Consider the following 25,629-nt stretch of genomic DNA (forward strand, 5'->3'; position numbering starts at 1 on the left):
GCCCCGAAGAGGCACCCTTCTGGAAGGCCCCCCTGGGGGAGACTGTGGGACCCTGGTGTTGTAGTAACCTTGGAGGTGTGTTTTGCAGTGCTGTGCATGCCTGTAAAGCCAGATCACAGCTGAGATGCAGGCGATGACCTTCCTCTGCTGTCTGGGCACCTCTGAGGAGGGCACTCCTGACCTGCTGCAAGGCTGCCCTCAGCCCCATGGCACCTCTCTCCGGGGGTGCAGGGTGCAGAGTGAAAGGAGCAACACAAGTGAAAAACAAAGGCAGCCATAAAGGAGTCAGGAGGAAAGGGGGCAGTGGGAGCCAGAGGGAGTTTTGGTGCCCTTTGGGCTTAAGATGTTGCATTGTGTGTACAGGCGCCATCTCCTTCCTGCTCTCAGTGGCTAGATTGGGGCACTCATTGGCCCTCTGCTCTAGTCATTCAAGGGTGGTCCTTGTGCTTTGCGAACCCCTGTGCCCCAAGAGGGAGAGACACTGATGGCTCTCCTCTGGTGACCACAGAAGTGGTGATGGGAAGGAGGGAGGGAGCAGAGGTGCTCTGTCAGGATTGAACACTCTGGGGGGACGAGGACAGTGGTCTTCTTCTGTCACCCTGCAAGTAATTTTGAGCAATTGTGAGATAAGACACACTAGATGAGACCAGCCTTGGAAAGCACTTCTCAGACTTCTTGAAGACGTGAACTCTTCCATTAAATCAAACGATATTTTTAGTGTGTGTAGGGTGACACACATACTCTGCTGTGGAAAGCAAAACTTTGAAATTGGTAGGGTCCTTGGAGTTTTGCCCATAGAAAGGCATAGGCTAAATAAATAAATAGAATTAAAAAAAAAAAGAATATAGCTTGGTTGCAAAATGAATCCTTAAGATAAAGTTTTTATTTTATTGGTTAATTTAAGTGAGCGACCCTTATTGGAAAGGATGAGACGTAACAAAGTGTTTAAAGAGGCGGTATTTACCTATTGTGAGATTCGGATGGCAATAGTAGGGTTATGATCACATTATTTTCTCATTTAAGAATTTCCTTGTTGCCATCTCCATAAAACAAGTAGAAGATTTTTTTGACCATAGTTAGGAACAGTGATTCTGTTTTTTAATTTCTAATTTTGTAGAACAAATATTTTCCACTTTTGCCATGGTTCTTGATGATACTGCTGTGGGCTGAAAATCACTGTAATATGAAATTAGAAAGAAATGCACCCACACAGATGTAAAATGCAAAGAAAATGGACTACCTCATAAGATACCCAGAGTTTAGCTTTATTTGCAAAACAATCCCTAGGATCTCCAGAGAGAATATGTGGAATGCAGTTTGAAAAACCCTGACTGAGTTGAGAACAGATGTAATGATATAGTAATATCTAAGATTTATCAAGGATTTTTGATGTGCCAACCAACTCTTATCTTCAGATCAACCTTTGACAGAAACTGCTCTGTTTCCTTGTCTTAACAGATGAGGATACCGAGACTCATAGAGGTACGTATCTTGAATGAGGTCCACAGTCCAGAGATGGGATCCTGGGTCTGTCTACTCAAAGTCTATGCACTTAACACCTGCATTTTCTACCAGGTGCAGATGACTTTCCCAAATAACACCTTTTTTTTTTTACTGTGCCCTGTGAAAGGCTCAGATTTGGTTTCTGTTAAAAATAGCATAGCTGTCTGACAGTTGGGGTATTGAGCTAGTCTGATATCTGTCTTTCCCCCAACTCATATGTGAGAACAGCCCTCTTCCCCACATCAGAAATAGAATGGCATTGACTCTGAGCCCTGTCCCCGATATTTTTACCTGCTGGGAGCAGCTCCCAGCCAGGTGAGATGGGGAGATGGGGTGGAGCTGGACCACAGGGGCCAGAAGTATTGGGTTCTGAGAAAGTTGCTGCTGGGGACCAGGTGCTATGGTCTGTTAAGGATCCAGGATCTTTGTTTTGCCCCACTCTTCCCCTACTACCCTCCTGTCCCATCATTTTTTTTTTTTTTTTTTTTTTTTTTTTTTTTTTTTAAGAGAATGGGCAGGAGAGGTTAGAATATGGTGGCTGGGTAGTAGGAGTCTGTATTTTCTTTACCCAGTTGTACCAGGACATAACCATGTCAGACTGAATTTTCAAAACTCTGAGACTTTATGTAGCCCAAAGCTAGATTGGATAACTCTCGTGGCTCCTCACATTATGCGTTGATCTGTGATATTGTGGAATCATAGGTCTGGGTTTGAGTTCTGACTGTGTGGCCTTGAGCACAGCTAAGCAATTGCTTAACTTTTCTGAACTTCAGTTTTCTCATCTGCAAAGTAGAATGCAAAATATTACCTCTTGGATTGTTAGTACTGATGAAAATAATTTATTTAAAATGCCCAGCACTGTACCCGGGACACAGAAGTCATACAATAAAAGAAATCTGCGCCCCCCCCACCCCAATTTATTTCTGCTATGGCCTCTTCCCCTCCAACTTTCTCTTAGAGTGCTTTAAAAGTGTAGCTGTGCAATTAGGTGTTTTATAGTCTAGGTTAGATAAATATAGTCTTCTTTCTTGGAACTTCTGCACTAAAATATAGTGTTTTTTGGCAGTTTTTTGGTGGATACCAAGACTCCAACAGATTTAGATCTGCCATGGAGAATCTATTTAAAGCAAAGAAACTTCTACTTTAAGCATCTTCTTCCAATATGCTTTAAAATGTATCAGGTCTTGAGAGGATATATCTATTGAGGTAAAAAGGGGCAATTTAGAAATTGTCTTTTTCTGCTTTCCCTACAAGGATAGTTTCTTGTATAAGATCAAGTGTTCCAGAATATTACCCTTAGCCCTATCCCCTTGGAGGCCGGTCTGGGAGACAGTTATCCCCTGGATCTTTTTTTTTTTTTTTTAAGATTTATTTATTTATTTTAAGAGAAGAGAGAGCAAGCAGGAGCAGGAGGGGCAGAGGGTGAGGGAGAGAGAATCCCAAGCAGACTCCATGCTAAGCATGGAGCCCGATGGAAGACTTGATCTCATGACCCTGAAGTCACGACCTGGGCTGAAGTCACAAGTCGGATAACTTAACTGACTTGTGCCACCCAGGCATCCCTCATCCTTGGGATCTTGATACAGTCTGAGTACTCTGGCTAGGTTGAGCTACAGCAGGAGTTGGTGTTAGACCCTCACAAGTCCCTCTTTCAGAGAGTTCTCTGGGTTCTCCTTAGAGTCAATCTGTTTTTCTGGTTCAGCTGAGGAAGAACATTGTCTTTTGTCAGGGGTGGAGCAGCCATGTTATAATTCAAACCAAGAAGAACCTTCCACAAGATATTTGGTGCATGTGGGTCCCATGTCCTGTGTTGGCTTACGCCATCCTTGATGTCTGTGCCTGGGTCCTGACTTTGTAGCCTAGTGGCCCTAAGGGCTTAGAAGGACATCATCTGTATGTGAAATATGAACTGCAGGATTGTAGAGACCCAGCACAGCCCATAAGGGTGGGGACTGGACCAGTGTATTCCACACAGTATGCCTAGTGGCTTCTACTATGCCTGGCCCAGAGAAGGGTTAATAAATTTCTATCCAATAATAAATTTCTATCCAATGAATGAATGTAGCAGGTTATGGAGCTAAGATGCAAAACTACCTTATAGGCTTTAGTTTACTTTGCAAGGAAGTAAATGCAAGGAAATTTTTGTTCGAATGGCAATTTTCAGGAATGATAGGAGAACAGCTAGCCCTCTGCTTCCCTCCTGTACACTTGAAGCTGGAGCTGCTGGTTTTGCAAGGCCTTATTTTTAGCCATGTTTTTTTCACTCCTCTTGCATACCCTCATATGACAACATATTCATCACCCTGTACTTTGATGTTGGTGTAGGCACATGTGTGCCTTTCAGAGGCTGCTGGATGCTGCCAGAGGTCCCATCACAGCACTCCTTAGGACTAGCAGATTGGAGCCTGTCGTGACTGGTGAGATGCAGAGTCTAGACTGCCTGGCTGTGCCTCCTGAACTGAAGATGGAGACAATGTGGTGATGAGGCTGTCACTGGGATGGATGCTGCTGGAGGGCCATCTGGGCCCAATGTGATGCCCCATGGGAAGTTCGGTGGCTATTTACGGGAGATGCGTGTGATACAGAAGAACAGGAAACCTGATCAGACTCCAGGAGATAAAGAAGCTGGGAGGAAAGCACCTTCCCTCCCACTTGAAGCGAGGACAGACTTCTTCCAGTTGCTGGCCTCCTGTGGGCCATTCATTGGCTCTCAGGCTGTTATGAGCCTGAGGGGAGACCAGAGTTTGGGGTAGAGCTCTGGGGACAAATGTACTTAAGAGGCAGGTCTGTGGGGTGGCTCAGTGGTGGAGTGTCTGCCTTTGACTCAGGTCCTGATCCTGGGATCCTTGGATCGAGTCCCACATTGGGCTCCCCATAAGGGAGCCTGCTTCTCCCTCTGTCTGTGTCTCTCCCTCTCTCTCTCTGTCTCTCATGAATAAATAAATAAAATCTAAAAAAAAAAAAAAAAAAAAAAAGAAGGCAGTTCTGGATCAATCTATTGGAGTTTCATGTGCTTCACTTCAACCCCCTAATAGGAAACTTGGAAAATAAAGAAAAATACAAAGGGAACAAACAAACAAACTTATCTGTTTCTATCATTTAGAGATGGCCGCTGCTAACATTTTGGAGTATTTCCTTCTATCTTTTGCTTCCTTTTCCCTCCTTCTCTATCACCCTGAAGTGGGAGGAAGATGTACAGATGTATATATGTGTATGTGTGTATTGTATATATATTACATATATGCCTGTGTGTGTATATATATTCACATACATCTGTTACCTATCGATATTATCCATCTGTCTCCACACATACATATATATTTGCTATTCTGCTTTGGTTTTGCTTACCTTTATATTGTGAACATTTCCTTGGCTAATAAAAAGTCTTGAGAACTTCTTTGGAGCCTGGATTAGAAGTCTTCAGAGTCTTTGTGGGCATCATGCCTCACGTCAGAATGCCCGAGAAGTTCAAGTCCTTGCTTGGTGTGCCCAGAGGCTCTCCCAAGTAGATCCAGCCTACCTCTGCTGTATGTCTTCTGCAGGCTTGCTTCCCAGACACATGCTGCTTGGTGCAAAGGTAGATGTCCTCTCAATCAGGTTGTCTGGCCTGGTGTTTGAGGGACATGTGGACCTAAGGCTTATGAATGTCTGGCCTGAAAGAAAAAGATTTCCTAAAGTCAAATACAGGCTTTATCCTTCAAAGAAAGACTTTCTCTGTGCCCAGGAACTAGAATGGTCAGAAAGCTGAAGAACCATTCTCTCTCCCTCAGGAGGGGGCTTGCTTTGGTTTTCCACTAATCTTCCATTCCTGCCTGTAGAATTTGACATGGTCCTATTTACTTTTCCTTGGCCCAGTTTGGGTCAACAGGATTTCTCTCCTGCCCAGAACAGCCGCATGCTTGTGTGAAGTAGGACGTGAACCTGGGCTCTGGACAGCAGTAATTAATCCTTGTCTGAGCGACGCAGTGGGGATTTATAGCCCAAGATGGTCTGACAGCACTGGGTTTTACATGGCACATGGCAGTCCCACATGGGCCAAACTATTTCTTCTTGTCTTTTGTCTGTAAGTGGTTTTACGGGCAGTGTGTGTGTGTGTGTGTGTGTGTGCATGTGAGTGAGCACACGTGTGTGCGCATTTGTTTGGTGATCTGGCAAAGCAGACCCCAGCACCAGGACAGCAGGATCTCAAGATGACCATGGAAATAGCAGTAAAAGGACACACACAGTGTGAGCACACACAGGCCAACATAATTTGATGACATAGCAAGACTGGGATTTCCTCTTCTGTTTGTTTCAGCCTGTACTCGCTCAGCTTTCATCCCCAGGGCTTAGTGCTGTGAGGGAGTGGATTTCCTCAAGTGCTGGGGATAAAGTGCTTCTTCCTCTGTTATCTCCCTTGTCAATAGAAACTGCTCCACTGTGTAAGTGGATATGAAGATGAGCCTATATATATATATATATATATATATATATATATATATATATATATGCCACAGTATCTTGATCAAATGAAACAGGCATTAAAATGACATTGAAAGTACACTAGTTTCTCTGTTGAATGATTATGGAACCATGAAATAATTCCCAGGAGCCTGATGGATGTAATACTCCTGTCTCTTCCTCCCACCACATTTAGACTTTGTATGGAAGTCTTCTGTCTTGGGTGGGCTCGGGTGGAGCTGGTGTCAGTAATGAGAGCAGTCCATGGTAAGAGTCGGAGGGCTCACTGCAACATACGTGAGGGGCCAAATACTTTCTGAGGTCAGGAAACTAATAGCAGCACCAATAATCCTAAGTAGTAGTCTTATGAGGGCTAAAGGCGGCCCTTTGGAGGAATGAGAAAGGAGACTTGGCCAGCACGAGTGTCTGTTCTTTGGGTTAAGTGGGTCAGTCCTAAAAGAGGCTTGGGGGATTCTCTGCCACCCAGGATGCTGGGGGGCTGTCGGCGTGAGGGCTGCACACTGCAGGGTGTCAGGGGGCTCACCTGGCTCAATTGTCCTGTCGCAGGAGGGACTAAGAGTGTCTGATCATGATGGGGTGGTGGGAGGCCTCACTAGATAGGGTCTCCATTCAGTTCCCTTGGGGAAAACGTTATCGTGTGGAAGGATTGACATCTGAGAGTGAAAAAAAATCCACGAGGAGAGGGAAATAGACTTTTAGTGCTGTTGCTTTTTCAAGTAACTCAGCTAGCAGCTTGCTTCTTCAACGTATTTGACCCTAGACTCTTGAACCAAGGCTAGTGACTGTGCCCCCCAGAAGATACTTCCGAGTGTGTGTACGTGTGCACAAGTGCATGTATGGTGGTCCATATAGTGGACACGGTCTTAACTCAGTTGTAAACAGATTCAGTCGACTAGCTCCTTTTTGGGTGGACTGTTCACCTCCCACCCACCTCAAACTCTCCACCCTGCTCTGGGCCAAGCGTTGTGAGCTTTATTTCTGCCACATTATGAGCTACTGAGACATTTTGCTGACCAGCCTGGGAGCCTGACAACCATATGCAGTGTCACTATAGTGGAAAATTGATCTCCAGATTTTCAGTTGGCCTTTGCAAATTCTTCCTAAGCATGGGGCCGCTTGTTTTGACTCCCACAGCCTGCTAAGTAGACTTCTCCCATTAGTGTCTATTCTTATAACTGGTGTTTCCAAACCTCTTTTGTCTGTGATTACAAAATGGCACCACACTTACCTTCACTCCCAAATTGCAATGACCCTCATCTGCTCAAACAACATTGGGGTGCTTTAAATATTTCCACAAATTAGTCATGATTTTCCCCTTTGCCCAAAGGAACCTCATTGCTGGCAGTGCCCACCATGAGAACACCAGTGTCTGTGCCAATGGAACTCTCTCCAGCTGCTGCCAAAGCTGTTGATTTAGTTGCCAGAGCTGGGCCGGGTTTCATGCAGAGGTGGGGAAAAGACCTGCCTCCTTTCTGTGCCTCTCTGTCACCTAGGCCCTCGAGTAGCTCTGTGTGTGCCTAGAATCTCTCAAAGTGATCTTGAGTCTCTTGAACATCCTTTTCAGATTCTGTACCTCCCACATGCCCAGAATCCCATCAATTCTCCTGTGAAAATAATTGTTTGGGGACCTTGTCCTTCCTACCAGAGAGGCTCAGTCACTGCTCAGCACCCAGTTTTATCAGGACCAACCCCAGACCAACCCCCACCCCCATAGTCAGTAGCCCCAATCCTGACCAATCTATCAGGACCAATCTTCGCTCATCCCCCTGGTTGTAAAATACATGTCACATGCCACTGGGGATAAAATGCTACTAGTGACAATGGGACAGAGTATGGTGGGCCTGAGTCAGGGTATGCAGGAGTCATGTCTGGGTCCCATTGCCACTTAGCCAATATGTTCAGTGGTGTGTTAGAGAGTTCCATTCATAGTAACATCCAGTAAAAACTTGGAGCATGTCACTGGGCAGGGCCTGTGAGAATGTTCAGGATGATTTGTAAGGAGTCACTTGCCTTGGCAGAAGAAATTGGTCCTGCCAGGTGGAGAGATAGTGCTAATATAGCAGGTCTTTACTACCAGATGTATGTGTCACTGGGATGAAGGGCTGGGCATCTAAAACCAAATAGGCACTAAAGAGCTCCTTCCCTGGCTCCTTGGCTTTGTGTCCAAGTCTGAGTTCTGTCTTGTAACCCACCATCCCTTGGGTACAGTCCGAATATGAGACCATCAACTTAACCTTTAACTTATCTTGTGCCAGTGCTTGTGGGCTGTGAGAATTGGAAGAAATCTGGGTCCTGGGTCCTGGGTCCTGGGTCCTGCAGAGTGCTGTGTGTATTTGATTTGGAACGATGGGGTTTTTCTTTGTGCTGGTGGCGGCAGGGGTAGGCAAGCGACTGTTCACACCCTCCCTGCGTGATTCTGGCTTGTGTGTGGTGAGAGGACTGCAAGCAGGAAACAAACATAAATGCTGTTCACGTCTGATCGAAAGGCTGATGTCCTGTTGGTGACCAACGAGGGCAGGAAACCGAAACAGCTCTCAAGCTATAAGGACTCCATTCATTCAAGAAGATGCTTTTGCCTCCGGTTGTGCTCCTTCTTCTTCCTTGCCCACATGCGTGCCTGGGGCCCCCCACAGTCCCTTCATCACTTTGTGGGAGTCCAGCGGGGCTGTGATGGAGTTCACAGACGATCCCCCTGTGGGCAGCATTCCCACTCCCGACAGACAGCTGTTTGGTTCTTGGTGCTTTTAGCTCACCCAGCGGTGCTACCCAGCCACTTCCGTGGTCCCAGTATGCCCCTTCTTCTCCCGTGCTGCTGCATGCAGCTCTCGTAACTTCCTGATCAGTTCCTGGGGTCTTTCATACCCTTGCCAGGGATTTCCATAGCTCAGGTCTGACCTTGTCTTTTACTTCCTTCATTGGCTTCCAATTCTTAAAACAAAAACAAAGACAACTGGGAATTTTCAAGATCCTGTCCACGTTCTTGCCCCAACCTGGCCCAAGAGCCTTATTTTTTCCTAAATGGTCATTTCTAATCTATTTTTAAAAACAAGTTTGTGGGGCGCCTGGGTGGCTCGGTCAGTTAAGCGTCTGCCTTCAGCTCAGGTCATGATCCCAGGGTTCTGGAATCAGGCTCTCTGCTCCGCGGGGCTGGGGCGGGTGGGGAGTCTGCTTCTCCCTCTCCCTCTGCTTCTCCCTCTGCTTATGTTCTGTCTCTCTCCCTCTCAAACAAATAAATAAAATCTAAAAAAATAAAAACGAGTTTGCTTCTTCTGTGTGACTGTCACTGATGCTTAAGATGCCTTTCTGACATCCCTGCCTTTTGTGGAAATCCTTTACAATCCCCTGACAGCCCCTCCTCTGAGAAATCCCTCTGGATCCTTCTCATCTAAGGGAAGACCCCACAGAGCAGGGGGGCAGCTGCTGTCCTCAGCACTCAGCATAGCCCAGGGGCATAATAGGTGCTCCATAATTCTTTGCTGAATGGATGACTTTTTTCTTTCTTTCCCCTCCCTCTTTTCTAAAGAGTTCACTATACCACCTCTTGGACTTCTTGGCATCCCATGTGCAAACATGCTATCCTTTTGTCTGTGACTTAGGCTTTGCCTCCTGGTTGCTGGTGTTGCAAATGTATTCCCTATGGAACTAGCTGTATACATGCCCGTCTTTGCAACTGGCTCAGCTTTGGGAGGCAGGGTCTCTATTCTTTTTTTCATAACCCCCAATGCACCTAGCCTGGTAATTGAGGGAGTGGGCAGAGAAAGCTCCAGAAACCTCTTTTTTTTTTTTTGCCAGAAACCTCTTTGCCTATGGGAGGTCTGATGTGCCATTCAAAACAAATATGTTTTGGTATTATTTTTCTTAGGTTTGTGGTTATTTTTGGTTATGGAAATACGATTTACTTAGAGTACAATTCATCCTTTTTAGGTGTCACTTCTATGATTTTTAATGTTTTTGTAGTTATATGTATGTACTTTTATATGTATTTTTTATAGTTCTATGACCACCAACATAACCAAGATAGAGAATATTCTCCCCACCCATAATCTCTCATGCTTCTCCTCCTACCTCCAATCCCTGGCAATCACTGATATCCGAATAGTTTTGCCTTTTCCAGAATGTCATATCAATGGAGTCATGCAGTGTGTGGCTTTTTGAATCTGGCTTCTTTCATTTACAATCATGCTTTTTTTTTTTTTTTTTTTTTAAATTTGATAACGTGGACCCTAACGCACACTTTCTCTGCACCGCCTTTCTCATGAATGGGCAGGGGGCACACACCCGGTGTGGATGGGTCTGTGCAAAGTGCCGGCTTCTGAGTCAGCGCTACCTTTGCAGCCCTGTGAGTGCCTCTTTGGACGTAGGATCTCAGCTGCTTTGTCGAGCCCACTGGCCCTCCGTCCCTTGCCGTCTCCCACCGTGACACCTGGCCTGAGACAGCCTTCTCCCCTGGGTTCTGACCGGTCATCCTGATGGCTGTGGGGGCACCCAGTGGAGGCGGAAAGCTGGGTGGATGGGGTGGGGTAACCACTAAATTCCTCCCTTGGGGAGGGGGCAGGGGCGAGGTGACAAAGGTCAGGCCTCTCCTGGCTAAAACAACAGAAGTGGTTCCAGCTGCTGAACAGCTGGAGGGGGCCGTCTGCTTTCCCTCAGCAGCGTGAAAAGCCCTTTAATCGGGGGCGTGCTGTTGTCAGGCCCCACGGTGGAGGTGTGTAGAAGAAGAGCAGACCCCGCCGCCATGGCTGCAGACCCCCCTTCCCTTTGACCTCCCTTATCTCCCCTCGTCCATCTTCTCGCCCCACTCCGAAGCCGCCAGATCGAGACCCTCCTTTGCACCTGTGTAAATGCAGTGGTTGTGGGGTCAGGGAAGGGTGAGAGCAAGCTGGCAGAAATAGGGATGTGGACTTTCCATGCAGATGATGGATTAGATGGCGGGTGGGTGAGTGACGTTTTAATGTGAAATTGCTCTTCGTTCCCAAAGACACAGGCCCCAAGTAAAAAGAGCAAATTCCAGTTTTGCAGATGGTGAAGCGAGTGCGACAAGAGGCTGGTAGTCCCTGGTCAGAGAGTAAGAGACTGAGCTACAGCTAGACATCTGGAATGTAGCTCTCTGCATTTTGTCCCAGGCGCTGGCTCCAGGAGTGGCTTTTTTCCCCTTTTCAATAGCAGAGTTAGGTCAGAAATGCTTTGTAGCACCTGAGTTCTAAACACTTGAGCTGGACTTTGACTTACAAATATCATGGGAAGAATACCCCTCCCTTAGGAAAGCTTGCTTTGCCTGCCCACCGAGGGGCCACCAGTGGAGACCCTGGGCCCAGCTGCCAGAGCTAACGACAGAGCCCCTGCTGCCCCCAGCCATCCTCGGCCTCAGCACTCCGTCCTGTGCCAGAGGAGGCAATGTGATGTAGTAGAAAGAGTCTGGCCTTCTGAGGCAGACATAAAGAGTGCTCTGTCACTTACTAGCTTGACCTGACTGAGCCTTGGCTTACTTGATCATTTGATCAGTAAGTTTTTACTGGGTGCGCACTTTGGGTGAGGCCCCTGCTGGGCACTTAGGGATCCAGCAGTGTGGCCCCCAAATCTTGGTTCCTGGGCAAGAAACATACAATTAAACTGCTGGGGTCACAATTACAATGTGACACAGACCACAGTGGAAAGTAGAAGCTGTCAAGGAGGCTCGTCACAGGGGGCCCATCTGGGAAGTCGGTACCCCAAAGAAGCAGCATTTGCAGTGAGATTGGAAGGATGAATAGGAGATAGGAGGTTGGGGCACAGTCCGAGGAGAAAGGCCAGTAAGTCCTAAGGCAGGAATGAACAGCACTGTGGGGCTAACCATTTCTACCCAGATGGGGGCTCCTGGGCATGAGGGGCCTTTACAGTGTTCCTTACCTATTACCTACACAGCAGGCCCCAGTAGGGATCACTCCCCTTCCCACTCCTTCCAGGTAGGCCTTTGCAGTTTAGGCCAGGAGACTCACCATTACTTACAATCTTACTTCTGTGGAAAAGTGCATTCAAGGTATCGAAAACCTGGCTTATAATACATGAATCATTTATACCATTTTATATCATTTGACAGTTGTTCTTATTCAAGTGCATGCATGAGGAAGCTGCAAGAAGAACCAGAGTGCTAATTGCATAGGCTGCTAAATTATCAGAGGTTTCTACCTTGACACATACTCAGTTTGGCACAGCAAGCCTGGGCTTCTCAGATTACTGCCTACTTATGGAGGGGACAACTTCTGGGGGGCTGGGTGAAGAGGATTCCCATGGGGCCATCCTCATCGGAAATGAGTTGCTTGGCTATTTGATGATGATATCTGCTGTGGGTATATATGGGTCCTGTCTCGGCCCCTCCGGTACATTCCCTTCCATGTCTTTGTGATTTCTTTTCCTTTAATTCAGGGAAAGATCCTGTATTTATTTATTTATTTATTTTATTTTTTTTTATTTATTTATGATAGTCACAGAGAGAGAGAGGCAGAGACACAGGCAGAGGGAGAAGCAGGCTCCATGCACCGGGGGCCTGATGTGGGATTCGATCCCGGGTCTCCAGGATCGCGCCCTGGGCCAAAGGCAGGCGCCAAACCGCTGCGCCACCCAGGGATCCCAGATCCTGTATTTAATGTATGGCTTTCCTTACCTACTAGATGTTCCTTAAAAAGAAAAAGAAGAACAAACAGCTCATGTTACTCTATGTGTTTGAAAGTTTTAAGCTTTTGGTGGTGGTTGGACAAAGAATATCTCTTTTCACAGTATGTAATTAAAAAAAAAAAAAAAAGGAGCCTCCTTTATCCAGGATATGTTTTAGGTGGTTTAGCAGTCACACATTCATTCTTCAAACATGTATTGAACAACTGCTTTTAGATCAGGCACTGTGTTAAGCCCTGTACATGTCAAGGGAACAAGATAGTCCTTCATAGACATGTAAACACACATGAACATGATGCAGCAGGAGCTCCAAGGAGCTAGTGATGGTGTTTACACATGAAAACGTTTGCTCCTTGGGATGATAACCTCAGTGCAGTATGAATTTGAACTGGAATGGGGAGGAAAGGGTGGCAGTATAGTCAGACATCTAAGCAAGAGATAAAGGACTGAATGAATCATCATCATGGGTAAATGAGGAGAGCCTGCTGGAGAAAGAGGCACAGCCAATCCTGCCTAGTTATTTCAGATGCTCCAACTGAGGCATCAGTGAGTGAAGCCACCGTGGATGTTCCAGTCCTAGCCAAGCTCCCAGCTGAGTGCAGCCCAAATGTGTTACTTCAGCTGACACCACATGGAGCAGAAGAACCTCCCAGCTGAGCCCAGCCAACCCACAGACTTGAGAGAAATGATTATTTGTTCAAAGCCACTGAGTATGGGAGTGGTTTGCTTTGTAGCAACATATAAGCAAAGCAAAAATATAGAAAGTGAGTAGCCATAACTGTGTTATGCATAAATTTGTTAAAAAGAAACCTCCAGTCAGTTGAGTTTGGCCTGGATTTTTGAACCTGAAATCATAAAGGGGAGTGCCACTTGCTGGTCCAAATAGTGGCCTTTGCATTTCTAAGCCTAGTAGCTGGGCCACTGCCCTGGTTGTTTAGTACAGCTCTTGCTGCCTCTTCTACACCTGGGAAAAATAGAGAGATAGACATGTTACCAAAAAAAATGCTTATTTAGAATTTCAGATACTAGTTAAGTCAGCTTGGTATAGGTGGAAGTTAAGACTGTGAAACCAGTTCCATGTTATAAAGGATGGAACATCTCCTCCCAGATGGACCCTTAGGCTGTCTCCTGTTCCCTATATTGTCATGGAAACCTGGTAGTCAGACCTAACACAGCTCGTGGTACTAGAGTGGTCTCTCTGTGCAAGCACTGTGGCAGCGTTTGCGTTCTATTCTGCTGGAGCCTGAAGGGGAAGATGGGCATGTGTGTGTTTCAGACAGAGGGGTTGTTGCTCTGACATTGATTTCATCTACCTCTTTCTCTTAAAAGGAGAAAACGGCCCCCAGTCGGTAGCTTACTTTTCCACTAGGAAGGATGGAGTGTTTACATGTATTTCAAGTGCTTGTCCTACGTTACAAATGTGAGCAGAACACAAACTGCTGTGTGTTTGCTTTGGAATCATTCACTCCCCAAGGAGAGAGGGTAGGAGTAGCAGATGATTGCAAACTCACAATTGTCCTGGCCCCTTTTGTTTGCTTTCCGTATTACACAATCATATTTAGCATAATTGTTTTGTTTTTGTTGTCTTTTGGTTTGGAAGAAGGGAGGAAATGTATGTGAGGATTTTCTTTTTTATGAAAATACTATCCCCTTCCCCTGCCCGAAGGAGATGGTTCATGCTTTGTCTAGCTGGGGAGACAGCTTGCACCCACCCAACACCAAAACCTTCCTTCACCTATGCCTGCTCATGAGCCCACAACAGACATCTGTGGCTGGGGGTTTCAGGTTCCTGCTGGGTAACTCAGACTCTGAGTTTGGTCTGTGTGTGAGAGAACTGACCCAGGCCGCAGGCTGGTACTTGGGACTTGTAGCTTGAGCTCCTGACTCCTGCCAAGAGAGGAAGAAGCCACTGTTGTGATTTCAGGTAGACTCAGGGACTCCTGGAATGCCCTGCCGTTGACCAATAAACAATGAACTGATCTCATACCAGTTTCAAAATGCAGAAATTATCTTCAGGCTCTGATTCTTTTTTGCCTTGGTCCAAAGAGTCTCAGCGTGGCTCAACTAGGGGAAACTCCAGGGAGGATGAACCTCTCTCCTTCTGCCTCTATAACTGTGCTCCTGCATATGGTAGCCCCTAGCCACATGTGGCTATGCAAATTTAACTAAAATTAAATGCAACTAAAAATTTAGTTCCGCAGTTGCATTTGCTACATTTTAGTGCTTAATAGCCACATGTGGTTTATAGCTACTGGGTTAGACAGCACAGATATAGAACATGTTTGTCATTGCAGACAGTTCTGTTGGGCTGTGTGGCTTTTAGCATGGCAGGGCCCCTAGGATTAAATCCTCTCCAAGTCCCGCAGTGTCCTGTTCTCTTGCTGTCTGGCTACTGTCTGCTTGCTTGTCTCCACCCTAGAGTGCAAGCCCAGTGGGGGAAGGACTTTGTTGGTTGTGTTCTGCTTGCCAGGCCTCATGCAGTGCTAGGTGCAGAGTGCTGGCTTGTTGAGTACAAAAGATGAATGGATGGCTGAATAAGCAGTGTTTGTGGATGCAAAGTAATCCCCTTGGGGCCCTGGAGGTTTGGGTGATCATATTAGGGCATAGTTGTCCTATTAAAAGTCCACTTTATAAAACTCATTGCCTTCTTCTTTTTTTTTTTTTTTTTTTTTTGTGGAAAACAACCACAAATACACACAGTTCCTAAAACAGATGAAAATGAGACACCACAGTCGGTGGAAGACAGTCTTTTAGCAATGGCCCCATGCTGTCTTGGAACTTTTTTACTTGGCCTCAGGGGCCAGTAATTTCTAGATGGAACCTTTTGGGAGCCCTTTAGAGGTGGGAAGGATCTCCACGTATTGGGGTAGGTGGGGCTTCTTCTGACGCTCTTTAACCTGTCTACTTGCAGACAGAATGTTCCCCTAGTCATTACACTGGTCTCTGGCACAGCTGCCGTAGCGTCTCTGTTGGCTCAGAGCTGGCCATTTCCAAACCAAATTTATGGCTTGTAGTTCTATGCCACAGTGACGCCCACAGCTCTCCTCTCCCGTGAGCTGAAGAAGAGAGAACAGGGCAATCTCCTAGAGTTTGAAAAGACCCTTTGTCTTTTTCGATCACTGCTTTTTAAGGTGAGCGAGGGCCCTGAGGAGCTTCTCCCAGTAGGCTTCAGGTGCCCAGAAAGCAGGCCTGTCTTGTCTGGATCTTTAGTGGTTGGCAGCTGGCACACAGTAGGCTCTTGGTAAATGGTTTCTGGCTTTGTGAATCCAGGTCTGCAACTGGGTCAGTATTTCTATTCACAGCCTTGCTCTGTTATATTAAAAGGCAGTTTTGGTGTAGTTGGAAGCAGAGCTCTGAAAGGGGCTGTGGGTGTCAGTTTCAACACTCACATGTACGGCTTGAAGGAGTCACCTGAGGTTTGGTTTCCTCATTTGTAAAATAAGGATTATAACTTACCCTGCCTCCTAGGGTTAAATTTGTTCATATTTCATAAGTGATACCTAAATATCAGCTTTTATTATTATTGTTCTTCAGATTTAAGGTCTGGCTATCAAATCCCTTTTGTGACCAAGGAAGAGTTCCTTGGTTTTCCCAGGCATTGGAAGATACAGATAGTTCTGGGGTGCCTGGGTGGCTTGGTTGGTGAAGCATCTGACTCTGGATCTCTGCTCAGGTCTTGATCTCAGGGTCATGAATTCAAGTCCTGCACTGGGTTCAGTGCTGGGTGTGAATCCTACTTAAAAAAAAAAAAGAAAAAAAGAAGATATAGATAGTCCTGGCCTTGGTGACCATGAGAAAATAAGGCATGTCCTTGACTCCTGCTGATTCCCACAGCAAAATAACCTGACAAAGTAGATCTTATGAGCATGTCTCGTTTCAGGTAGGTAGCACATAGGCCCACAAGTGAGAAGGCAGTCGTGTGATACTAGCAGCACCTTAAACTGCTCTTGGACAGTTCTGGGGTCACTGGTTGGCCTGGAAGCCTGGGCAGAAGGATGCCAGCGCCACCCTGGCTTGGTGTGGGCATTTCACCAGGCAGGGTTATAGAGCCAGGTCTGGCTGCATTCAGACAAGTTAGGAATGAGCCTGGGAGGACCACACAGAGGGAGGAAGAGAAACATTTGAGGCCAGCTTTGCTAGTCATAGCCACCTGTGTCCTGTGCCCATTCAGGAGCCCGGGGCCAGGGCTTCCCAAGCCTACCTCATTCAGCTGAACCTTTGCATTCCAAGTTTTCCATGGTACACAGTCAGTTGTAGATGGGAGGACTGGTCATGGCAGAGGGGTCTGGGTGGGGTAAAAGAGAAAAGACCCACTCTCAGTCTGAGAGACAACTTAGGTTTTGAGGTGGAGCCAGGGTAGGAAGCTGTGGATCACCTCTGCCCATGACATAATGCAGGGGGGACGGGGAAAGTTCAGAGCATGGGAGTGGGGGAGTGGCCCAGTCATCTCCTGAGGTGGCAGGAGCCTATGAGGCCAGGCCTGTCACATTGCACCAGCTGATTTTGAGGTAATGCCATGTGTGAGATGCTGCTACAGGACAGGACCAACTTCATCCTCCAAATGCTCAAGTGCCCCAGCTTTGTTCTAGATGTTGGGGATGCATTCACAGTCAAAACAGACATCCTCCTTGTCTTTGCTGGGTTCAGAGTTGGGGATTCTATTGTCAATCAGATCATACAATTCATCATCACAAACTGTGTTAAGTGTCGTGAAGGAAAAGTGAGGTGTGAGAGGTTATAGGGGACCCATGCTCATTGGGCTTGAAGGAGTCACCTGGGGAGTGACTTGAAGGTCTTGAAGAAGTTGCTCCTGAATGGGCACAGGACGCAGGTGACAGTCAGAGGAAGCCTCCTAAAAGAGATGCTATGAGCTGAAATGTGAGGTAGGGGTGGGAGGAAAGGAGAAGGAACAGTATGACCAAAGGCCTGAAGGTAGGAGCAAATGTAGCTTATTTGAGAACCGGCAAGCAGGCCAGTCTACCCGACCAGAGACCAGTAGTGAGCAAGGTGGGGTGAAGCAGCGAGAGCCAAGGCCAGGGAGGGGGCCCAGGGTCAGATTCTGTTAGGCCTAGAAGACCACGTGAAGGAACACCACTGTAGGGTTTAAAGCAGGGACAAGCTAAGGGGCGGGATGAGGCTGGGGATCCCATGCAGGGCTGAAATGTGGATGATATACCACCCCCTCCCACTATCTTGTGAGCTTAAACTCTTTCCTCTGTGTGGCAGCCTGGGAGGCACTGGGCTTCCTCTGGGTATGACCCTCTATAGTTTTGGAGGAGTGTCGGAGCACTAGACTCTATCGTGAGACATTATCAGGACAGTCCCCTCTGGGCTTGGGCAGGACTCAGGTTGCACCTGTGCATGTAGGAGCCCCAAGGGCCTTCGGGGAAGACAAGCTGTGCTGTCCATCCTGAGGAGGCCTGCATGGTTTCAGCCCTCAGCTGCTCCCTCCCTGCGCTGAGCAGCCAGTACCCAGGCCTGAGGTCAGGGTAGCAGGAGGCTCTGGTTTTACACTTGGGAGGCAGTCTGTGTACTAGTGGATGGGCTTGGACTCTATTGAAATTTGGCCAGTTTGGTGGAGGTGGAGCGGGGGTGGTGGTGGTGGTAGAGGGGGTGGTGTGTGTTCCAAATGCTCCCCTGAAGGATGTGATACTGTCTCCGGATTCCCTCTGCTATTCTGGAAAAGAGCCTGAAGATACATCTGAAACAGGGGTTGTATTCACACCTTCCCTAAGAGCTTGGTATGATTATTCAGTCAATTCTAGTGTCACTAATGGCCAGATGTGTGCTTATGACATTGCCATGCATTATTGTGGGACATGCATTCTGTCATCTTGTGCTGATTGAGAGCCTTGAGTGGGCCTAGAACTCTGCTATTTAGGGGTGGATCAGAGTGGATCCAGCTGTCAAGGCCCATGCAGCCTAATCATGGGTTATTCAACAGAAGCTCATGGATTCTATGATCCAATTATTATTTTCCAGCTGTATCCTATTGCTAACAGGGCTTCACTGGTAAAAGGGTTCATGGTCAAATAAGTGGGAGGTGCATTGTCCTACATGCCCCTTGATCTGCTTATCTGTTGGTGTGTAACAAGCTCACAAAACTTGATGGCTTAATACAACGATTTATTATTATTTCTTACAGCTCAATGGGTTGGCAGGGCTCAGCTGGGTGATTCTCACTTGGGGTGTCTCATGCAATTACTTATTTTTATCTAGTAGTTACAATCAGGTGGTAGTGGGGAGTGGACTCATCTAATGGTTTTTTCTCTCACTTGGCTCTGTGCCTGGGTTGTTTGGGCATCTCTGTACCCGTGGTTCTGTCACATGCTAGCTTGGGCTTCCTCATCACGTGGCAGTCTCAGGGTTGTTAGGCTTCTTATGGGGTAGCTGAGTTTCCCTAGAGTGAATGTTGCAAGAGGCCTGGGAAGAAACTGCAAAGCTCAGAAGTCCCAGAACATTTCCACAACATTTTATTGGTCAAATTACTGAGGCTATTCCAGATTCAAGGGGAGGGAGTTAGCTCAATGGGAAGACTAGCACACAATCTGCTGCTATCACAATGCATAAGAATGTACCAAAGATGTCTGAGAAGTTGCCGCAGTCAAGCAACCTGTTTAACTCAGTATTTCCCAATCTGATTATTATTATCTTTTTAAATCAGGAAATCCCTTTCTCATAGAAAATCACTTGAATTCTGCAAAAGAGAGAGCAGTGGGCAGAAATGGAAGGGTGATAGAGGTGGGTCCCAAAACTACTTTCTAAGAAATGAAGCTCTCCAAAGATGGAATGTAGAGATTGCTAGTGAGTTCCTTATTTGGGCAAGTACTCAAACAGGGGTCATGTGGCCTACATGTGAGGATGGAGAGGCTGAACATCCTGGTGGCAAAGGCTTTGATTTGACTTCTGACTGATCCAGGTTCTAATCCATCACTTACAGCTGTGTAACATTGGACGAGTTACCTCTTTCTGGCTTGAGTGGCTTTATCTACAAAATAAACAGTTCCTATTTCACAGGGCTGTTGTGAGGATTAATGAGGTCCCTGCCTGTGGATCACCTAGCACAGGATGCTTTTCTTGGTTAGACTTTGTGGCTGCTCAGTTCCCTTCCACTTCTAGGGTTTAATAACTTTGGGTTTATTCTGGACTTTCTCCCCAAGGCAAAGCAGTATTGTGAGACATGGACTCAGCCCTACCTTCCTTGCAAAAGTAACGTCTCCACCCTTTTACTTTTCTCCGACCTAGTTCCTCATCAGTGACCGTGATCCTCAGTGCAATCTCCACTGCTCCAAGACTCAGCCCAAACCCATCTGTGCCTCCGATGGCAGGTCCTATGAGTCCATGTGTGAGTACCAGCGAGCCAAGTGCAGAGAGCCGACCCTGGGTGTGGTGCATCGAGGTCGATGCAAAGGTGAGTGTGTGTGTGCTTCCACACAGTAGAGAAGACACTTCCAGGCACCATGGTGCCCTGCTTGGAACGCTGTCCAAGGGGGAAGCTCAGAAAGAGTCTGTCCCTTTTGTTTGCAGCTATCCCCTGGAGGGATATGAGAAGAGTAACTGAATGAACTCCCTGAAGGAATGAGCACTATTTTGTCTTTCAAATACTGCCCCCAGGCTAGGGCTTAAGAGAGATGTGTGCTGCTATCTGGCTCGAGCTATTTATTTTTATTTTTTATTTTTGTAAATGGAGATGCTTAAAATGGCACGGCATTATTGTTGGCTCCTGAATAGGGAAGGATTCCAAATTGTTGGCCAGCAGATGTATTTTGTTTGGGCTGCTCACATGTTGAAAAATATTAAAAACATTTGAGACAACATTTAAAAATTGAGAGATTCAACATAAAAATCTGGATTTTTATACTTCTCATAAATAATTGGAAGCTCTGGTAGTATTAGGGCTGTGTTCCCTCCCACAGGGAAACACATGGCTAGACCTGAGGAGCAGCTTCCTCCTTTGAAGGATGGGGTGGGGGGGGGTCTGCTCTCCAGTTTGCTACACTCCTCAGCCTCCCTGTGGTATCTCCAAGCTGAATGCCATTCTTTGCACACCCAGTTCAGTTCCCTAATTTATATCACTTTCCTATGCCCTGTAGATAATTTGAATTTGTGATTCCTGGGCTGCTTAGAGCTGTTGTCAGAATTGTGTGAGACTAAGCAGGTTGCCCTAGAGCTTCTGATCTTCCAAAGAAAGCGCTTGCAATTCTTGAACTCCTAAACATCTTTGAGACCCCTTGGGCTTGCAGGTTTTTTAATAAACCCAGTGAAAAATAATAGAGGTGGGACTTTCTTTTTCCCATGGGAGGGGCTAAGAGGACTTGGGAGAAAAAAATAAGCAGAATCTGGTACAAATGCACCTCCCTAACTTTTCTAAGAGTAACATTAAGTAGAAGATGAGGCTGAGCAGCACTTGCTAGCCACTGCCTTTACATTGTTAGAAAAGCCAGTAGGTGGTATGTGGGCTCACCCACAGCAGAGAGGTTCTCTCTCAGCATTCTTAGTACCAGGCAGCCATTTTTGTCTCATGGCTCCAATGTGGATTCCAGTGAAGTATGAAACATGCTCCTCCTTACCTCCTTATAGACGCTGGCCAGAGCAAGTGTCGCCTGGAGCGGGCTCAGGCCCTAGAGCAAGCCAAGAAGCCCCAGGAGGCGGTGTTTGTCCCAGAATGCAGCGAGGACGGCTCCTTTACCCAGGTGAGGCCTTGGCCAAGTCTCTCAGGCCCATTTCCTGGACCGAGGCCGAGGGGAGGTGCTTGAGAGTGGGAGGGCCCCTCAGAGCCTTTGCTTTCTGGGAAACTGGTGAGGGCTCTTTGACACCCCTCTGTGCTACCTTCTGGTGCCTGCATTCCCTCTCCGGGGCCCTCCATGCCTTCCCTTGCCAGCTGGCAGTGGGTCCTGAAAAGGGGCATGGAAGTCTGAGCCAGGAAACTGGCATTGCTTGGTCCCCGTCCTCCCTGCTGGCTGTCTCCATTTTTCTCTTCTGTCAAATGCAGGCTGATTATTTTTCTTATCCCTGCCAGTTTCCATGGGCAACCCTGGTAATCCCTTCTCTGTTTATTTCTACCCCTCTGCACTCCCCTTCTTTCTACTCCTGGTCCTTGAATGAAGCAGTGCTTCCTTTAAGCATACATTGTACCATGGTTCTTGGAGTGTTTGTGTGTGTGCGTGTGCTCACATACATGTGCATGCATGCATGTATATATGCATTCAGATTTAAAAATTTCTTTTCAGGCAGTCCCACCTCTCATCCTGCACAGGCTTCTGGTTAGTGCTTTTTGTAAAAAGTAATGTTGGCTATGTTTATGTTGGCATAACTATTTCTAAAACATAGGCAGCACAGGACAATAGGGTACTCCTTTATAAAGCTTTTCAGCTGGATGGGGATGTAGTCTGGGGGGGGAGGGGAGAGGCGGTGGATGAAGGTGTTGTCGGAGCCAAAGTAGGGAAGGTCACTGGACAAGGGTGAGTCAGCCACATGGTTGGGGATGGTCCTGGTGCCTGCTTCTCCCTTTGTGGAATGGAGCAGCATTTGGAGGAGTCCCACGATGTTAGGCTGGAAGCAGAGGCTTCAGAGGTTTAAAGCTTCCCTGTAATTCAAAATCAAGGGGGCAGAGGGTATAGACTGGCCTTTGGTTTTTTTGGGGGGATGAGCCTGGGGATTGCTGATTTCAGACTGACCACTTGTTGCAGTGGAAATGTGGAGGGGGGTGGTGGGAAGGGTTTGGGCATCGCATTTGTTAAAATTCGCAGCTGATTCAAATGTTTAGAGCCTCCGGGATAAACTGACCTTGGCTGCCAACCCTGCGAGAGGTGCTTCTATTCATTTTCTCACTAAGGCCTCACTGCAAACTGGTGAGGTAGGTGTTATCCACACTTAACAGGCACAAGGAGTGCCAGGGCTGGGATTCAAACTCAGAGCCCTCTAGCTCCCAAGGCCATGGTGGCTTGTGTTCTGCTGCCCACCGCACTGGCAGCTTTTCCGGAGGCTCTGCAGTGTGGACTGCAAGGAGGTAGTCTCCTGCTGCGGTTTGAGTGGGGGTCCTGGAGCCACCCTGCCCCAGGGGTGATTCTCAGCACCTCCACCTCAGGCGAGTCATTGAGCTTCTCTGCGCCTCAGTGTCCTTATGTGAAAAGTAGATGAAGATTGACCTTATTATCATACATAATCATAATAATTACATTATACATATTATATGTTACTATTGTTATTACTGTTATTAATGAGTATTACTATAGCTTACCTCATGGGGCTGTGGTGAGGATTTAAATACGTTAATGCATGGTCAGCACTTGGAACACATAAATGCTATTTAAATATCCTGCATTTTCACCAGCATGTCCCCATAACTACTCTGGTGCTCCTACTCACATCTTCCCAAGATGTTATGAATGATGTCACTCAAGGAAAGTACAACCTTTTGTTGAACCTCTCCCCATCAGTTTTTTTTTTTTTAATTTATTATGTATTCTGGTGGAGAGAAGGCAGGTGATGTGTGTGTATGTATATGACACTGTACTACTGAGAATTCACAGGAGGGGAGAAAGTCAGACTTCTCTCGACTTTGTTTGGGGCTGACACGGGGGTAGAGGTCGTAGGGAGGAGGCGAAGTTGATGGTCATCGTTTTCCTTTCTCTATGATTGTGTAATCCCCAATGTGTTGCTTATGAGAAGGTTGGCTCCTGCCCTCCTGGTTCCGAGGTGTTTGCTGCCCTGTGACGGACAGCTGCTGGCCAGCTTTTGTTTTGGCGAGGCGGGTCCAGGCCAGGTGGTATTTGCTGGGAAAGAAACTTCCAAATTAATCCGGGCAGAATTGCTAAACGAGAGGGCCCCTGAAGTTCAGCAGAGGTTGGATAGACAGTCAAGAACCCCTTCATTTGTTTGACACACTAAGCACTGCCATGTGTCTGTAGGCCCGAGGCTGGCTCACCCCGGTGGGCAGCCAGGCGGCCAGACAGCCGGCTCGTCCCCGTCACAGTGATTGAAACGGATGTGCTTTTTCCCTTGATCAAAGACACTGCAATAACTTCACAAAATGAGGCTGCCTCTTTGAGTGTGCTTCAGTAACAGGGACAGGCTGCCCAAAGGCTGTGAGACAGAAGGCTTTGTCCCTCCCCCGACCTCCACTATCAGTTAGCCGGACATTTTTTTGTTTTGTTTGTAAGACCAACATCCAGAGACCAGCTGTGTTACTTGAATATGCTTTAGAATATCGGTATGCACGCATCCTGATGTTATTACCATATTTTAGCCCTGGGAATTATTACGCAGTAATGTGCTCTTGAAGTTTATGGAGGGAGCAAGGGGACCTTAATAGGACTGGATTTGTTTGGCCTGGGACACAGCTTGGGACCACATGAGTGGGTTGGTCTTAATGGGGTTCATGTGGGTTGCAGTGGTCTCTGTTCTCTTCTTTGTTTGCCCTGTCCTCTTTCCTCCCCAGCCCCCACTCCAACTCACCCAGTAGGGTGGTGCACATTAGGTTACATGTGACTTTGGAAAACCTTGCATCTAGGCTACACCCCAAATGCTGGGAGTGGGACCCAGACATTGTATTATTTTAAGCTTCCCCAGGTGATGGTAGTGTTTGGTCAAAGTTTTGAATGACCCGCTGCTGTAAGGACTTCATCACTCTTGTTCTTGATTGCATCATTGGAATGTGGAGTTCAGGCTCTCTGGGGACCTGCTGAGTCAGGTTGGGAGTTAAGCGCTTTGTCCTTCCCCATGGCCTTATCTGTTTTCTCTTCTGGGTGTCAGGAACGTAATTCCTGACATCTGTTCTGCCAAGCCCTCTGCCAAGCAGTTGTCTGGTGCCCAAACCGATTAGCTGAAAGCTCAGCTGTAGTGGAAGGGTATTGGATTAACACCACCAGGAAATGTTGGCTGGAGCTTGTCAAACTGGTGCATCACTGAGCAATAATGATGGCTACTCTGCTGAGTGCTACTTGGTGTAAGGCACCGGGTTTTACACCCGTTAATCTTCACTGGAACCCTTTGAGGTAGTTACTAATACCCTTATTTATAAAGGAAAACTAAGTTTCGGAGAGGTTGAATAACTGGTTCAAGGTCACTACACTAAAAAGGGTTTGTACCCAGGCCTATCTAATTTCAAGGCATGAGCTTTTAACTTTTTTTTAAAAGTGGCCTTGATCTGTGTATAATTTATATTCATCACCATTGTTACTCCAAAAGTCTCCACTGTGGTGCTGGTGGCCATTCCATAAAGGGAAAAATTAAAAATTAAAAAAAAAAGAAAAAGAAAAATACTTTGATTACAGAAATCTTCAAATATACAAAAAGAAATAATAGTATAATGAACTCCATGTACCTGTCACCCAGCTTCAACTATTACTGACGTGTGGCTGATTCTGTTTCATTTCTACCTCATTTTCATTTCCCATCCCGAACTGGACTGTTTCAAGTAAATCCCAGACACAGTATTTTTTTCATCTCCAACATTTTGGAGTTCTGCTTTGTTCTGGACTGTGTGCTGGTTGCCATGGAGAGTTCAAGAAATGTCACGACTTATGTCCTCAAGGAGCTTTCATGCTGAAAAGATATGAAAACCAATGATAAAGTATTATATTCCAAATGGTTATATTTAAAATGTTCATTTACAAGTCAGTAATTTGGAATTCCAAGTGCATTTTATTGTTGAAAAATATATATCAATTAAAAGTTTCTGAACAGGGGCATCTGGGTAGCTAGCTCAGTTGGTTAAATGACTCTTGGTTTCAGCTCAGGTCATGATCTCAGGGTTGTGAGATTGAGCCCTTTGGCAGGCTCCACACTCACTGGGGAATCAGCTTGGGATTCTCTCCCTCCCCCTACTCACTCTCTCTCTCAAATAAGTAAGTCTTTAAAGAAATTTTTTTTAAAGATTTTATTTCTTTATTCATGAGAGACACATAGAGAAAGAGGCAGAGACACAACACAGGCAGAGGGAGAAGCAGGCTGCACGCAGGAAGCCCCATATGGGACTGGATCCCGGAACCCTGGGATCACACCCTGAGCAAAAGG

The 25,629-nt window shown here is 46.7% G+C and overlaps 1 protein-coding gene across 6 annotated transcripts in view; it reads left to right on the forward strand.

Annotated features, from left to right (window-relative positions):
- The window catches only part of SMOC1 (SPARC related modular calcium binding 1), a 164,729-nt gene that overhangs the window by 60,350 nt on the left and 78,750 nt on the right, over nt 1-25,629 (forward strand). For all 6 annotated transcript variants that reach the window (XM_049113302.1, XM_025442533.3, XM_025442536.3 and 3 more), the window contains exons 2-3: nt 19,858-20,023; nt 21,193-21,305. In XM_049113302.1, coding sequence (XP_048969259.1) covers nt 19,858-20,023; nt 21,193-21,305 — 279 coding nt within the window. The remainder of the gene's footprint in view (nt 1-19,857; nt 20,024-21,192; nt 21,306-25,629) is intronic.

Source organism: Canis lupus, chromosome 8 (genome assembly GCF_003254725.2).
Source record: "Canis lupus dingo isolate Sandy chromosome 8, ASM325472v2, whole genome shotgun sequence".
NCBI lineage: Eukaryota > Metazoa > Chordata > Mammalia > Carnivora > Canidae > Canis > Canis lupus.